The sequence below is a fragment of the Protopterus annectens genome, chromosome 2.part2 (assembly GCF_019279795.1).
Source record: "Protopterus annectens isolate FY-2018-M chromosome 2.part2, PAN1.0, whole genome shotgun sequence".
Classification (NCBI taxonomy): Eukaryota; Metazoa; Chordata; order Ceratodontiformes; family Protopteridae; genus Protopterus; species Protopterus annectens.
In genome coordinates this window covers 732,719,635-732,736,889 of record NC_056730.1, presented here as the reverse complement: position 1 = coordinate 732,736,889, position 17,255 = coordinate 732,719,635, and the positions used below count along the sequence as shown (strand labels likewise).

Genomic DNA, 17,255 nt, shown 5'->3' with positions numbered 1-17,255 from the left:
GGTGGGGGAGAGGTGGTAGGGATGTTATGGGGTACGTGTGGTGGGGGACAGGGGAGTGAAGTTTTCACAGAACCTGTCGACCAACAGGCTAGCTATGTCCACAGGCTCAGTATATGTGATATTATTAACTACCAGTTCGTCACAAATCTGGACCTTTCTTTTTAGGTTATGGATGTAACTAAAGAATGCCTTACAGTTGTCTTTAGTTGAGGAAGCTAATTTGGATTCATAGTTTGCTTTGGAGGACTTCACAAGAAGTGTTATTCGCTTGTTTAAGCTGAGGAGTGAGTGTTTCCAGTTTACGGCTCACTCCCTCTTACTCTTAGATAGCAATTTCTTCCTCTTAGGTTCATAGGTTCATACCAGGCTATCTGCCCTAGGGCATTTATAAGCCTAGCCAGAATGTGTTTGGCTTTCGCCACCCATTTTAAATTTATTTTGCTATGCCCTTTTTCGAGGTTGGTATACTGTGCCTCTGTCTAACAGTGACACAGAAGTGATACCCGGGGTAAACCTACGATCTCTCATCCACTCATCAAGATTCCTCTTGAAGAGAGTCAATGAGGGACTCTGCCTAACCTGGACTGGGATTTTATTCCAGAGTGAAGGGAGCCTCTGGGTTATGAATCTGTCCCTCCAGCATGTCCTATTTATTTCAGTGCTGAGGTTCAAGTCTCTCGAGCGTGTAGCTCGATGGGATTTGGATTTTCTGAGGTGCAACATGTCCATTAATTCCGGGTTGGACATGGCTTTATACGTCAGGCACAGATCGCCGCTGAACAGGCGGTATGCCACTGAGTAGAGCTGGAGTTTCTTTAACCGGGCAGCATATGGCATCTGTTTGAGCCCTTTGATCCTCTTGGTGAGGTACTTTTGGGGTCTTTCCAGTTGCTGCAGGTGTCTGGTAAGGTACATCCCAAAAGGGGCATTGTACTCAATTATGGGGCTGATGAGGGATAAGTAAAGAGGCACGATGACCTCCCCTGATCTAGATGTGAATCCCTTCATGATTAGGTGGGCTATATAAAATGTTTTTCTAACCACTTTGGCCACGTGGTTGTCAAATGAGAGAATGCTATCAACTTGGGTCTCCAGGTCCCTAATTACTTCTTCTGTACTTAATGGATTACCACCTATGTGGTAATTTGTGGGCACTTTGTTTTTGCCAAAGGGGATGACTATACACTTTTTGCCATTTAGCTTGAGGCCATGGCTCTGGCACCAGTTGTCTGTTTCTATGAGGCCCTTTTGGAGGATGCTTGTGTTGGCTGGAGAGTCGATTATGGCGCCCAGTTTGCAGTCATCTGCGAACTTGGTCAGCCACAGTCCTTCCGTGTTGGCCTGTACCTCCGAGAAATATATACCGAACAAGAGAGGTCCCAGGACTGAGCCTTGTGGGACACCACTTGTAACTGGTTTGGAGTCTGTCATGGCTCCAGCAATTCTAACCATGTGGGTTCTGTCCTTGAGCTAGTTTGCAATCCATTTAGTGACATAGGGGTTTATATTTAAGCTGGTGAGCTTATCTATAATGCCAGAGTGGGGTATTGTATCGAAGGCTTTTGCGAGGTCCAGGTAGGCTGTGTGGACCACCTTCCCCTCGTCAATGGCCTTGGTGACTGTTTCAAAGAAATCAACCAGGTTTAAGAGGCAGGATTTGCCCTTAACAAAGCCGAACTGGGTAGGATCCAGTGTCTGTAGGTCCCCAATATCTTTATTTATGAGGTCCATGATGATCCTTTCCATAGCTTTGCAGACCAAGCTAGTCAGGCTTATGGGGCGATAGTTTCCAGGATCCGTTGAGGCACCACCTTTATGGAGAGGGACCACTGTTGCTGTACTCCACTCTTTGGCACATATCCTGTAGTAAGGCTGAGATTGAACAGTAGTTTTATGTTTGGGTTTAGCTCTTCTTGGAGTTCATGTAGGACGCAGCCCGGGACACCGTCTGGTCCCATTGATGCTGTAATTTTTGCTTTGGAGAGGGCGGCTCTTACCTGGGCATCTGAGATGTCAGGGGGGCAGCACTCTGCTGGGATAGATATTTGCCCTTTTGGTGGGGAGTTTGCGCTGAACCTGTCAGCTAGGATGTTGGCAATGTCTGTGGGTTCGGTGTATTTTTTGTCATTTAGGACTAATTCTGAGCATATCTGGGAATTACCACCCAGGTTCCTAACATAACTAAAGAAAGCCTTGTGATTATCCTTAGTGTCCTGTGCAATTTTTCTCTCGAAGCTGGCCTTAGACAATTTTATGAGTGCCCGTAGTTTTTTGCTAACACTGATCAGTGATGCCTTCCCTTTTTGGGATTTTGCTCTATCATTTAGTAGCTTCCTCCTTCTATTGTATAGTTTGTTTATGGCTGGGGTCCACCAGACAGGACGCCTGCCTTTGGAGGATTGGGTCTTGGTTTTATTTGGGATCGCATGATCCAAGCATTTCTGAAGGTGTTCATAGAATGCGTTTATAAAGGATTCTGCGGTCTGGGCCGTATTTTCCACAGGCCCGGGGGCTTTGGAGGATTCCACCTCAATTTTGAGGAGTGTGAAATTTGCTTTAGAGAAGTTTTTCACTGTGGTTTTCTGGGCAGGGGGTGGAGTCGGGATGTGAATATCCAGTGAGATTAGTTTATGGTCTGATCTTACCAGTGAGGGATACACTTCTGGTCTGGAGCATAGAGTCCCCATGTCGGTGATGATCAGGTCCAGTATGTTTTCCCCTCTTGTGGGAGTGGTAACAAGTTGTTCCATAGCATTTGAGTTTATAAATTCTAGGAACCTTTGGGCTAGGGTGTTGGTGCTAGAGTAATGCTCCCAGTCTATGTTTGGGTAGTTGAAGTCGCCCAATATAATGGTGTTTGGAGAGACCTTCATATTTTCCAGTGTTCTCAAAAAGGCCGAGTGGGGTTCCTGGGTTTGGGAGGGTGGTCTGTAGCAGGCTATAAACTGGAAGGCAGTTTTACCCACTGTTAGTTGCACATGGATAGTCTCTGATGCTTCGTGCTTTGCCACCAACCTGGAGGTGTGGGTATCTTTAATGAATATCGATACTCCCCCTCCTTTTGTGGTTCGGTCCAAGTTTTGGGGCCGAAAAGCATGGTATGAGGTATAACCTGGTAGTGCTGGGGTGCTCTCGGGAGCCCTGAACCAGGCTTCTGTTACTGCACAGATATCGATGTTCTCCATGCTAAGGAGAGTTTCGAGTGCATGCATCTTGAGGTTTAGACTTCTGGCGTTGAGTAGCATTACTCTTGGTTTCTTATCCCTTGTGATACCTATGGAGGTGGGTTTGTCTTTTGAGCCTTGCCTAAAAAAGGCACTATGGGGGTAGCAAGAGCCTTTGCAAATATCCAAAAGCCCAGGGGTGACAGGTGCAAGCCGTCCCTAGCGAAGCATCGTGGCTTGTCGAGCATATCATCCCAAGCTGACAGGCATTGGATCCCCTTTGAATGACACCAGTACTTAAGCCAATTGTTGAAATTGATCATCTTGTCTTCATATTGTGGCATCATTCTTGGTGAGGGTAAGATGCTACTCAAGGTCAGGGTCATACCGGCCTGGGCTACATGCTCAGAGAGCTCCTCTATGTCTCTTTTCATGTAGTCCAGGGAGGTACGTCTCAGGTCATTCACACCAGCATGGATTATTGTAAAACCTGTCAATGGCAGTTGTCCACCAGGCAGGCTTGCTCTTCCTTGAGGAGCTTATTTTGGTCCTATCAGGTATGGCCAAGTCAATGCAGTTATACAGGTGTTTGTATAAAGCACTGGTGTAGAGCTCGGCATACTTTCCAGTTTCATCTGGGAGGGGAGATGCGGTGAAGCTATTTATACCATCCCATAACTGGTTATAATCTGCTTTGGAGAAGCGTTTTAGTTTATTTGCTGCTGGGGGGGGGGGGTCAGGTGTGATGGTTACTTCAAATGAGACAGATCTACGGGGTCAGATCTCACCAGGGAAGACCTCACAGTGGGGGTGCTACAGTGGTCCCCCCTATTGGTAAGCATCAGATCCAGATCCCACCTAAGACTACTCACTCATCTAGGAGTTCAAAGGCAAGGAGACGGCGGGTGTAGAGCTGAGGAAGAATGAAACTGAACGACACAGATGGAACTTTAGGGTGAGTATACAACTTCTTTATCTGATGATGTCAATTTTCATTCTATCCTCAACTTATGGGACAAAGTCCCCAGGTACCTTGAATCCTGGGGGGACTCAAGGAAGGATGTTCCTCAGCACCATTGAACCAAATGATGCTCTATCCCTGGAGACCAAGTCCAATTTGTAGTGAGTAACAAAGGTATGAGGAGTAGCCCAAGTTGTCGCTGCACAAATTTCATCCATATAGGTCGTAGTATGAAATACAGATGAAGTAGCCATTGCTCTAGTAGAATGGGCTTGTAATGATTTTGGCAATGCCATGCCCAAATGGTGATAAATGAAAGTAATGCAACTTGTAAGCCATCTGGATAGGGTTACTTTGGTGACTGGTTTACCCAATTTAACATCTGAGAAAGAAATTAATTGGTCAGATTGTCTGAAATCTTTGGTTCTATGAAGGTAAAAGTGAAACTGCCTGTGAACATCCAACAAATGTAACAAGTATTCAGCTTTGTTCTCAAATTTTGGAAAAAAATACTGGTAAACCTGGTAAACTGATGGACTAATGATATTTGCCTCTAATACTGCCTTTGGTAAAAAGGTTGGATTAATATGGAAAGATGCTCTGTCTTTGTGAAAATTGAAATACGGCAGTTTGGGAGATAAATCTTGAATTTCCTAAATTCTTCTTGGAAAAGTTATGGCTACTGAGAAGATCATCTTCCAAGAAAGAAATTTGAGATCACACTTAGCTACTGGTTCAAAAGGGGGTGGGGGTGAACAACAGCCTGTAGCTCCAAATTTAGGTCCAAAGGGGGAGTAGGGTCTTTATAAAGGGGGGGCTTTAAAAGAAGAGTTGCTCTCAAAAATGCTTTGCAGAGTTTGTGAAGCAACTCAGGAACGTTAGAAACTAATGTGAAAATTGGATACTGCTGCCAACTGGACTTTGACACGTGAAAAAGAGGATCCTTCATTGAAATGTTGGGATAAAAAATTAAGGATATCACGAATCGGAGCAGAGAAGGGATCACTATTATTCTATAATGCCCAGTGAATTAATCTTTTCCATTTACTGTAATATAGCTTACATATAGGTAGTTTATGAGCAGACAGAAGTATATGTTGGACTGGAAAGAAGAGCATAGGTTGCCTGTCTATTAATGGAATTGTAGAAGCCAGGCCATCATCCTGAGATTGGGTATGTCTGGATGAATCATGCCTGTCAGATAAGACAGGAGTTCTGGAGTTGGATCCAGAATCCATGGTTGGCAAAGCAAGTGAGGCCACAGGAAGGGGGAACCAAAGCTGTCGAGGCCAATATGGTGCAATGAAGATTACTTTACTCTTCAACCTAGCCTCTTTCTGTAGAAACTTTGGAAATAATGGAGTTGATAAAAAAAAAAATTTTAGAAAAATCTAAGAAGAGGCTTCTGTCCTCTCAGACTTCTCTGTCGGATCCACCAGTCAAAAAACACAAGCTTTCAGATCCTACAACGTCCTCAGATCCAAAAATGAAGAATAAGAAACATACGGATCCATCCATTCCATTGGATCATACCTCGTGCAAGTCCAAATCTTCATCAGATCAGACACCAATCATTTGGACCTTTAAACCTGCCTACTTTACCAAGGACCCAATACTCTCCTTCACTGGACCCGGTTCCATTGAGAGTGCCTTCTCTTTTCCTGGAAAGGCCCAAGTCTCCTTCTCTGACATCTACTCGTTCTTCCAGAAGTTCGACCAAAGAGGACGTGGAGAGACTGGTGAGAAAGATTCTCTGGGCATAGAGTATGCCAGGGGTGTTCTCGGCTCCTACCCTTTGGATAATGAGTTCTGTGCTTCAACGATTCCTCCCTTTACATCCTCCTCTATCTTCTTTTGAAGCTTCAGTTATTGGATTTGAGCTGCCCAGTTCTGTCGGCTTTGAATCTGAAGATGACTATCATCTGATCCGTCATTTCCTCTGAGTTCTTTGGTTCAGATGGAGCCAGACACTTCTCGGAGGCATAGCTGCCTAGTCAGCTCTGAAGTTTCGAGACGGACTCCAAAATGTTCAGAGCCATCACTGTACCTGTGGGCTTCGGCTCAGCTGAGCTCATGTCTGGCTTCTGACCTGGGAGAATTTTCCTTGGAGCGGGGGGGGGGGGACAAGGAACCAGAGGCTCACCCTCTCAGATCTGGAGTCTTATCCCTCTCAGGGGAGATCGGCCTTTGAGGTTTTGGAGAGAGCCAGGTCTGCTTCAGTAGCTCAGATGGTCCCTACCTCCTCGGATCCTTAGCCCCCAACCCTGCCATCTCTGTTTTCAGAATATCAATCTTTTTCTCCACATGGACAGCAAGTACTGAAACGTCAGGCTTCCCAAAAGGGCATTCCCATTTCTTCTGATACTTCCCCGGAGCAACCCACTAAGAAGGTCCCTAAAAAGTAGTCATGCAAGAGGAAGCACTTGGATTCTCCGGAGGAATCTGTCACCAAAGACACAAACTCCGATGAGGGTGAAGGGTCCCCCAGGGTCACCTCCTGAAGAGGTCTCCTTTGGAGACATCCTAGAAATTGTAAAACACAGCGGTGACTGGAAGCCCAACAATCCTTCAACAGAGGGAGCCAGTGTACCTGGAGGCTTTTGGTACCCACCCATCTACCTTCTTATTATGGTTATCTGACTCAGCCATTACAACCAAAAAAACTCTCAAGCTTCTCCCTTACCCATAATGCACCCTTCCTAAGGACCTCAGATCTTGTTTGCTAATAGAAGTAAGAGAAAATAACAGAAGTATCCAGAGAGACAATATCTGGAGCTCTGTATAAGGCAAGATATGACCTATGACTACTTGTTCATCTAGGAGTTCAAAGGTAGTGGGCCAGTGGGTGGGGAGTTGAGGAAGAATGAAAATGGACAACACAGATGGAACGTTATGGTGAGTACATAACTTCTTTATCTGATGTGGTCAATTATCATTCTATCCTCAACTTATGGAACACAGTCCTCAGCTACCTTAAATCCTGGGTAGACTCAAGGAAGGATATTCCTCAGCACCATTGAACCGAATGATACTCTACCTGTGGAGACCAGGTCCAATTTGTAGTCAGTAACAAAGTTATGAGGAGTAGCCCACATTGCTGCTGCATAAATTTCATCCATAGAGATCCTAGTTTGAAAAACATCTGAAGTAGCCATTGCTCTAGTAGAATGGGCTTGTAACGATTTTGGCAATGTCATGCCCAAATGGTCACAAATGAAAGTAATGCAACTTATAAGCCATCTGAACAGGGTTACTTTTTACCCAATTTAACATCTGAGAAAGAAACAAATATTTGGTCAGATTTCCTGAAATCCTTGGCTCTATGAAGGTAAAAATGCAACTGTCTGTGAACATCTAATAAATTTAACAAGTATTCACCTTTTTTTCTCAAATTTAGGAAAAAATACTGGTAAATTGATGGGCCAATTGATATTTGCCTCTGATACCACCTCTGGTTAAAAGGTTGGATTAGTACGAAGAGATAATCTGTCTTTGTGAAAAATGAAATATGGCAGGTTGGAAGATAAAGCTTGAATTTCCGAAATTCTTCTTACAGAAGTTATGGCTACCAAGACGATAGGCTTCCAAGAAAGAAATCTGAGATCACACTTAGCTGCTGGTTCAACAGGGGGTTGTAAAACAGCCTGCAGCACCAAATTTAGGTCCCAAGGGGGAGTAGGGTCTTTATAAGAAGAGTTTAAAATGAGATTTCTTCTCAAAAATGCTTTGCAGAAGACCAACGATGGTAAAAGGAGAATATACTTAGTGTAAAGTGGAAGAATACTAGTGATAGTATTCAGAGGTACTTTCATATGAAAAAGGAATGGGAATTTATAGCAAGAAAAAAGCAGTCATTTGGTAAGGGGTATAAACTAAGCTTAAAGATAAACAGAGAATATGCATAAAAAGTATTTAAAAGAGAAAAGAAGATTTGAATTCAAATAAATTCACTTATCTGCTCGAGCGCAACTGGTTACCACATCTATCATGAATAGCGGCAAACGAGATCTACGGCACTAAGGAATGATGAATTATGGTTAAGGGAGACGCTTGAGAGCAATGGGTTCAGGTATTACTACCGGGCAGCACTAATTGTAGCTGCTCTGTGTATGTGACATTTACTTTTATTAAAACATTTAGTCTTGAATATTAAGATATTCCCAATATGTCCACATTGGCCACCTCTCTCTCTCTCTCTCTCTCCAGTCTTCCCTCTCTGATGTCCAGTACTTCTGACTTTGCATTGCTGCTTACACCTGTCACACTGTACGCTGGCATGTGCCTGTCGTTCGGCATAATTTGTTTTTCTGCAGGTTACACCAACAATGCTTCATGCATTCCTAGCTGACTTCTGAGAGAGTAAGTGTATATAAGATATCTCACATACAATACAATGCTCAGTTGCTGTACAAGTCTATGTTTTTCATACCAGACATTTTTGTATTTCAACAAATCACTATGCAACACTTCCTAATGAGACTCCATGGAAAGCGCACACACACACACAAAATATACGCTAAAGATTTCAAAAACTAAACTACTGAAATGCAGACATCAGAAGAGGAATTCCAAATTCTTTTCTGCCAAAAGGACAATCAAAGTTAGATCTTGATGTTTCACTTTTTCTCTGTGTAAAAGCAGGTAGTTCTCCTCTTGAATACTAAAAAAAGGGCCTTCTAAGAATAACTCAAAAACAGAGGGGATGCACGCAGCAGTAAAGACAACAGCGAAAGACCTGAAAGCTTGCGATTGAGAGACAAACTGAGTATACTATTGTTTATTTGGAACAGAAAGCATTGATAGGTGGGATACAATCTGAATGCAGAGGATTACAGGAAGCTCTGAACAGGAGTATTAAGATGAAAGTTTTGAAGAGATATGTCAGAGAAGAATTCATGCAAGTGCATTACAGGTCAGATACAATGCATTTTTTGCACAGAGTTAACGGGACATTGAAATATTTTGGAAGAACATTAAGTAAGCAAAGGTAGACAAAATAAAGGTTTAAGGGGGACAAGTATGCTAGCTGTGCAAGGCGTACCCTTAATTATTTCAGGAGAATATGGCACTACAGTTCTCACTCTCAAAATTAATTATGGCATGTTAGTTTAAGTTATTAGTTCTGTTACTGTTAGCCAAACAGTTACTTAAAGTCATATCAGATGTTCATTAAGAAAACAATGCAAGATGCAACAGGAGAACTAATCAAATGAGCATGTTAAGAACCATATGAGCTTAAAAAAGCCATCCAATTAGGCAACTGAAATCCATTCAACTGTAGCAAAACAAATTAGGGTCTCTGGGATCAACATTTCTGATTACACTTGTGGTCCTGTTTGGCATAGAGAAATGTTAAGCACTATGTGCAATACCTGATCCAGTGTCTGAATGGCCTCTTCTACATAATCGGCTCTACCACTGCCAACCAAGGCCTCTGCCTTCAGCTGAAGAGCAATGTTCCTCTGACGGTTATCACTTTCATGCATATCTTTCCGAGTAGACAATTTTAAAGCTGTAATTAAAAAATATATTGTTACAATACAATCTGTTAATTGACAGTCAGGTAAAACTTCTTTCAGACAATGTATAAACTTAGGTGGGGGACAGAAAAAAAAAACAAAACAAAATAAGTTTCTCTGTGGCTATACACAGTATAAACACACACTGTCTTTAGCTTTGGCTCATTGTCATGCCTCTTAAGTATGGTTGCTATAATACGTATGAAAACTAAGAACACCCGTTCACAAAATGGAAGAGTCAAGCTGCCACCAGGAAAAGAAAGTAGTTGCTACTAACACCCACAACCCAATAAGAATTAATCTTTCAAAGCTGTTTCACAATCATCTAATTCTACCATTAATGTTAGTAATACTACACAAGGTAGAAGTGTGTTAATATGTGTATAACATTGAACCATTGGGATTACATTATGCCTAATGTAGTGTGGCTGTATAAACTCTGTGTCAACGTCAATGTTTTACTCCATTGGAAGTGTATTGTACCCTATAATGCATGTTATTTTCTTGTATGTACTGTCACATATTATGTGCAGCTGTTCTCCCCAGGCCTCCATTGAAAATGGGCTCACTTAGACCCAGTGGACCATCCCGGTAAACAAATGCAATAAATAAATAAATAGATTCAGTCACTCACTCCTGTTAGAAATAGACTGAAAAACAAAACTTGGTATTTCCACAATGTTATATCTGAACAAATCCCACAGTGACCTTGCTAAGTACAAATCACTATTTATAAAAAAACGATAAGTGCTTTCCATAAATAAACAGTGATTTGTACTTGCCAAGGTCACTGCGGATTTGTTCAGATATAACACTGTGGAAATTCCAAGTTTTGTTTTTGCAGTCTGTTTCTAACAGGAGTGACTGAATCAAACTACTTTCTTTTCTTGGAGGCAGCTGGACTCTTCCATTTTATGAACGGGTGTTCTTGGTTTTTGTAACACCTTTGTTCAACTTTTTGCATTTAATACATATGAGCCAACACAGATGAAGTGCTGGTGTGAACTCAAGAAGCCATTAACCATGGGGAAATGGCAAGCAATATCCATATCTAATGAATGGACTATGGCACACTTGAACATCTTTCAAAAGATGCAATGAAAACTGCACATTCAGTAATTTTATGGTAAAAGCATGGTTTCTTTTTACCTACTCATAGAAATGGTAAACGGTTTGTGAAATACAAAACATAAACAGTATACTATTATTCATAAAGTAGCAGTAAGTATTCTAAGAACTAAGCAAGCAGGGGAATGGAGAAAAAGATTTGACCAACAGAGATGACTGCAAGTAGGGGTAGAGAAAACAGGCAAGAGTGGGGTAGAATTTACTGAAGAAAACTGGCTAAGAAACTAAAGTAATGGGAGCAAATAATGAGAGAGAGAAAGGTAATGAAGTGGGATGAGGCCAAGTAGAAGTCTGGACTGCAGGCTAAAGACTGCTTTCTCTACCAGGGACTGATAACAGAGTACAGGTAAAGATAAAGGATTAGGGAGGAGAAAGGACCTCTCTCTGATAGATCACTTAGTTGAGTGTAGAAAAGTTGCTGCTGTTAAAAAAGGAATAATTAGTAGGGCATACAAAAAATTATACGCTAACTACAAGACTCAGTCATAGGAGGTTAGAAAAGATTAGGAACAAAGATTGGAAAGGCAATTTACAAAGGAACAAGTATGCAACACAGTCCAGAAGGTTTAGGATTTTTGCTTGGAAGTGTTTTAATAGTTATTTTTATATCTCATTCAGACTTCATGGAATGTTTCCTCAGATAGACAGCAAATGATGGATGTGTGATAAGAGTGAGTAACTTGGAATACATATTTTGGGGGAAACTGTAATGAGCTGGCAGATTTAAAAAAATCTATACAAAATTCATGGTCAGGAATGCTGGGGGTGCAAACTGTTGCTAACTAAAGATGTGATTCTTAAATCAAAATTTAACACACAGTTCCTCAGGTGGATGTTTGTAATGGGGGGATGTCACTCAGCCCAAGTTGAGGCAAGCTAGCTGATATCAGTTTAGTCTCAAGTATCTTAAACATGGTTTGGTATCGTGGTCCACCTTACAGGCTTCAGCTCCTGGACAGACACCTGAGAGCTAAACAATCCCCTCAGTGTGAGCAAATAACATGTGGATAACACCCCTCCCCTTCTCTGAAACTAGGTTGGTTAAGAATGCTGTTCACATACAGGTCTCAGGAAACACAGCAAACTGGTTTCAGGACATGAAGATGTGATACAAGCCAACAGTATGATGTCTCCAGAGGAAGCGTCTCATTTGAGAACTTACAGTCTGAGGGAAAAGTTGGAAGAAAGTTTAGTGTCATCTTTTTATATTACTTAATTCTTTTTATCCTATATTTTGAACAAAACTGGTTGTTTAAACTGTGAGCTTTGGCCAGTTAAGACCTGCATGCAATCAACTGAACGCATAAGTGAAGTTAAGTAAATTTTTATCTGCACTTTTTTCAAATACACAATTTAAATTAATTTGTTTGTGTTGCATTGAGCAATATCTAGCTGGAAGTTGTGACTCTGTTTTTTCAGTAGGTCTCCACCCACCCTCCCTGTTTTTGTTTTGGTGTTAATCTTGGTGGCTTTGAAACTGCCTGCCCCTCTTGTAAATTTGCACTTGGATACTCCTCCTGGGCCCATCTCATTTGCTCACTCAAAAAAAAAAAATTTTATCTGCTTTTACTGTATTTGTTTTTCTTCCTACTTTATTTTGCTTTTGCGTCATCTTAAAAGTACTCAATTGTATTTATTACTGCTTGGTGTAACTCATTCTAAGCCTTTTAGTTTAAGCACTTGGGCTTCAGACCAGTTGTTTTACATTAAGGTTTGTGGTCTGCACTGTAGTGGCAGTACAGGTAGCTTACATCCTTCTAAGTTGGGAACTGCTGATTGAGGGCTCAGTGTCCATTATTCTAAAAGTGTATTAATTCTGGTTTAAGCACTTGGGCTTCATGTCAGTTATTTTACATTAAAAGGGTCCGTGGTCTGCACTATTGTGGGAGGAAAGGCTGGACTCTGCCCTTCTGAGCTGGGAATTTCTGGTTAAAGGCTTATAGTGCCTGCATATTTGAACTGCTTCTTACTGAAATTGGTACACCTTGTTTGCTGTAGCATAGACTAGATCCAGGCCTGTTCAATTGTATTTATTACGGCTTGGTAGTAACTTGATTATAGTGTAGCTATCATTCTAAGTCTTTTGGATTAAGCACTTGGGCTTCAGACCAGTTGTTTTACATTAGGAAGGTTTGTGGCCTGCACTGCGGTGGCAGGACAGGTAGCTTATATCCTTCTAAGTTGGGAACTGCTGACTGAGGGCTCAGTGTCTGTTATTCTAAAAGTGTATTAGTTCTGGTTTAAGCACTTGGGCTTCAGGCCAGTTATTTTACATTAAGAAGGTTCGTGGTCTGCACTCTTGTGGGAGGAGAGGCTGGATTCTGCCCTTCTGAGCAGGGAATTTCTGGTTAAAGGCTTATAGTGCCTGCATATCTGAACTGTTTCTTACTGAAATTGGTACACCTTGTTTGCTGTAGCATAGACTAGATCCAGGCCTGCTGAATCTAGCTTTGCTTGTATGCTTGTTGTTTGCTTGTTATTTCCCTGAAATGCTAATTCCACCTAAAACGCGGCTTTTCAGTGCTTCTGTGGATCCCTAGTGATATCTGCATTGCTTACTGTACTTATTTCCTTGTTTCACTTGAAAGAAAGTTACTGTTTGTCGTTTTTGCATTTAAGTTACCTGTAACACATTGCATTTAAGTTACCTGGCACTTCCTCACTAAAGCAATTATATAAGTCAGCACTAAAAAATTAAAAGCACTACACCCTCACAAACTCCCCTTCAGTACCTTGTTCCCCATTGGCCCTTTTTTTCAAATATAAAGGACTTCCCAATACTATTCTAGCATGTCCAAAGGTCAGTTGTCAATCTCCTCTCCGGTCCAGCTGGTGAATCTGGGAATCTTGAGGCAATGTTACAACTGCTTCATGTACACAGACAACCCTCTCCTCCTCCCAACAAATTCCAACACATGTGAGAGATGCATCCATATAGCCAAACTGGAGGCTAAGCTCTCTCAACTCAGTACTGGCGTAACCAGTCAGGAGGAGAAGGAAACCACACACTACAATTCCAGTCTCACATAGATCTCCACGACAGCAAACCAAACACATAAACACACAAAAACATACTCGGAGGCTCTAAATAAAAATCTGCCTAAGCAGCAGAGACCTCCAAAGCAGACACCCAAGCAACCGCTACTCCAAAACAAAACACGTGCAACATATAGCTCACAAAGCCAGTGTGCCGAACAGTCACAGCCCTTAAGGCTAAACAACACACCTGATACACTTGTAATAGGTGACTATCATCAGGCACACTGAAGTCCCGCTCACTAGGCTGAACAAGGAGAAGGTCACGATGAGCTGCCTGTCGGGCGCTAGGATCCGCCACATAACACAAGCACTCAGGTCACTCCAAGGCAAGTACAAATATGACTCAGCATTGTCCATGCTGGTGTGAATGACCTGAGACGTACCTCCCTGGACTACATGAAGAGAGACATAGAGGAGCTCTCTGAGCATGTAGCCCAGGCCAGTATGACCCTGACCTTGAGTAGCATCTTACCCTCACCAAGAATGATGCCACAATATGAATACAAGATGATCAATTTCAACAATTGGCTTAAGTATTGGTGTCATTCAAAGGGGATCTAATGCCTGTCAGCCTGGGATGACATGCTCGACAAGCCACGATGCTTCACTAGGGATGGCTTGCACCTGTCACCCCTGGGCTTTCGGATATTGGCAAAGGCTCTTGCTACCCCCACAGTGCCTTTTTTAGGCAAGGCTCAAAAGACAAACCCACCTCCATAGGTATCACAAGGGATAAGAAACTAAGAGTAATGCTACTCAACGCCAGAAGTCTAAACCTCAAGATGCACGCACTCGAAACTCTCCTTAGCATGGAGAACATTGATATCTGTGCAGTAACAGAAACCTGGTTCAAGGCTCCCGAGAGCACCCCAGCACTACCAGGTTATACCCCATACCATGCTTTTTGGCCCCAAAACTTGGACCAAACCACAAAAGGAGGGGGAGTATCAATATTCGTCAAAGATACCCACACCTCCAGGTTGGTGGCACAGCACAAAACATCAGAGACTATCCATGTGCAACTAACAGTGGGTAAAACTGCCTTCCAGTTTATAGCCTGCTACAGACCACCCTCCCAAACCCAGGAACCCCACTCGGCCTTCCTGAGAACACTGGAAAATATGAAGGTCTCTCCAAACACCATTATATTGGGCGACTTCAACTACCCAAACATAGACTGGGAGCATTACTCTAGCTCCAACACCACTAGCCCAAAGGTTCCTAGAATTTATAAACTCAAATGCTATGGAACAACTTGTTACCACTCCCACAAGAGGGGAAAACATACTGGACCTGATCATCACCAACATGGGGACTCTATGCTCCAGACCAGAAGTGAATCCCTCACTGGTAAGATCAGACCATAAACTAATCTCACTGGATATTCACATCCCGACCCCACCCCCTGCCCAGAAAACCACAGTGAAAAACTTCTCTAAAGTAAATTTCACACTCCTCAAAACTGAGGTGGAATCCTTCAAAGTCCCCGGACCTGTGGAAAATACGGCCCAGACCACAGAATCCTTTATAAACGCATTCTTTGAACACCTTCAGGAATGCATGGATCATGCAATCCCAAATAAAACCAAGACCCAATCCTCCAAAGACAGACGTCCTGTCTGGTGGAACCCAGCCATAAACAAACTATACAATAGAAGGAGGAAGCTACTACATGATGGAGCAAAATCCCAAAAAGGGAAGGCATCTCTGATCATTATTAGCAAAAAACTATAGGCACTCATAAAATCGTCTAAGGCCAGCTTAGAGAGAAAAATTGCACAGGACACCAAGGATAATCACAAGGCTTTCTTTAGTTATGTTAGGAACCTGGGTGGGAATTCCCAGATATGCTCAGAATTAGTCCAAAATGACAAAAAATACACCGAACCCACAGACATTGCCAACATCCTATCTGACAGGTTCAGCGCAAACTCCCCCCCCCTCCCCACCAAAAGGGCAAATATCGATCCCAGCAGAGTGCTGCCTCCCTGACATCTCAGATGCTCAGGTAAGAGCCGCCCTCTCCAAAGCAAAAAACACAGCATCAATGGGAACAGACGGTGTCCCGGGCTGCGTCCTACATGAACTCCAAGAAGAGCTAAACCCAAACATAAAACTACTGTTCAATCTCAGCCTTACTACAGGATATGTACCCAAAGAGTGGCGTACAGCAACAGTGGTCCCTCTCCACAAAGGTGGTGCCTCAACGGATCCTGGAAACTATCGCCTCATAAGCCTGACTAGCTTGGTCTGCAAAGCTATGGAAAGGATCATCATGGATCTCATAAATAAAGATATTGGGGACCTACAGACACTGGATCCTACCCAGTTCGGCTTTGTTAAGGGAAGATCCTGCCTCTTAAACCTGGTCGATTTCTTTGAAACAGTCACCAAGGCCATTGACGAGGGGAAGGTGGTCTACACAGCCTACCTGGACCTCGCAAAAGCCTTCGATACAATACCTCACTCTGGCATTATAGATAAGCTCACCAGCTTAAATATAAACCCCTATGTCACTAGATGGGTTGCAAACTGGCTCAAGGACAGAACCCACATGGTTAGAATTGCTGGAGCCATGTCAGACTCCAAACCAGTTACAAGTGGCATCCCACAAGGCTCAGTCCTGGGACCTCTCTTGTTCGGTATATATTTCTCGGCGGTACAGGCCAACACGGAAGGACTGTGGCTGACCAAGTTCGCAGATGACTGCAAACTGGGCGCCATAATCGACTCTCCAGCCGACGCAAGCATCCTCCAAAAGGGCCTCATAGAAACAGACAACTGGTGCCAGAGCCATGGACTCAAGCTAAACGCCAAAAAGTGTATAGTCATCCCTTTTGGCAAAAACAAAGTGCCCACAAATTACCACATAGGTGGTAATCCATTAAGTACGGAAGAAGTAATTAGGGACCTGGGGACCCAAGTTGATAGTAATCTCTCATTTGACAATCAAGTGGCCAAAGTGGTTAGAAAAAAATTTTATATAGCCCACCTAATCATGAAGGGATTTACATCTTGATCAGGGGAGGTCATCGTGCCTCTTTACTCATCCCTCATCAGGCCCATAATTGAGTACAATGCCCCTTTTGGGATGTACCTTACCAGACACGTGCAGCAACTGGAAAGACCCCAAAGGTACCTCACCAAGAGGATCACAGGGCTCAAACAGATGCCATATGCTGCCCGGTTAAAGAAACTCCAGCTCTACTCAGTGGCATACCGCCTGCTCAGAGGCGATCTGTGCCTGACGTATAAAGCCATGTCCAACCCGGAATTAATGGACATGCTGCACCTCAGAAAATCCAAATCCCATTGAGCTACGTGCTCGAGAGACTTGAACCTCAGCACTGAAATAAATAGGACATGCTGGAGGGACAGATTCATAACCCAGAGGCTCCCTTCACTCTGGAATAAAATCCCAGTCCAGGTTAGGCAGAGTCCCTC

At 43.0% G+C, this 17,255-nt stretch overlaps 1 protein-coding gene across 1 annotated transcript in view; it reads right to left on the bottom strand.

Annotated features, from left to right (window-relative positions):
* TTC37 (tetratricopeptide repeat domain 37) overlaps window positions 1-17,255 on the bottom strand; it is a 2,356,248-nt gene that overhangs the window by 1,671,127 nt on the left and 667,866 nt on the right. Inside the window, exon 11 of the mRNA XM_044064132.1 lies at window positions 9,498-9,637. Within this exon, the coding sequence (XP_043920067.1) occupies window positions 9,498-9,637 (140 nt within the window). The remainder of the gene's footprint in view (window positions 1-9,497; window positions 9,638-17,255) is intronic.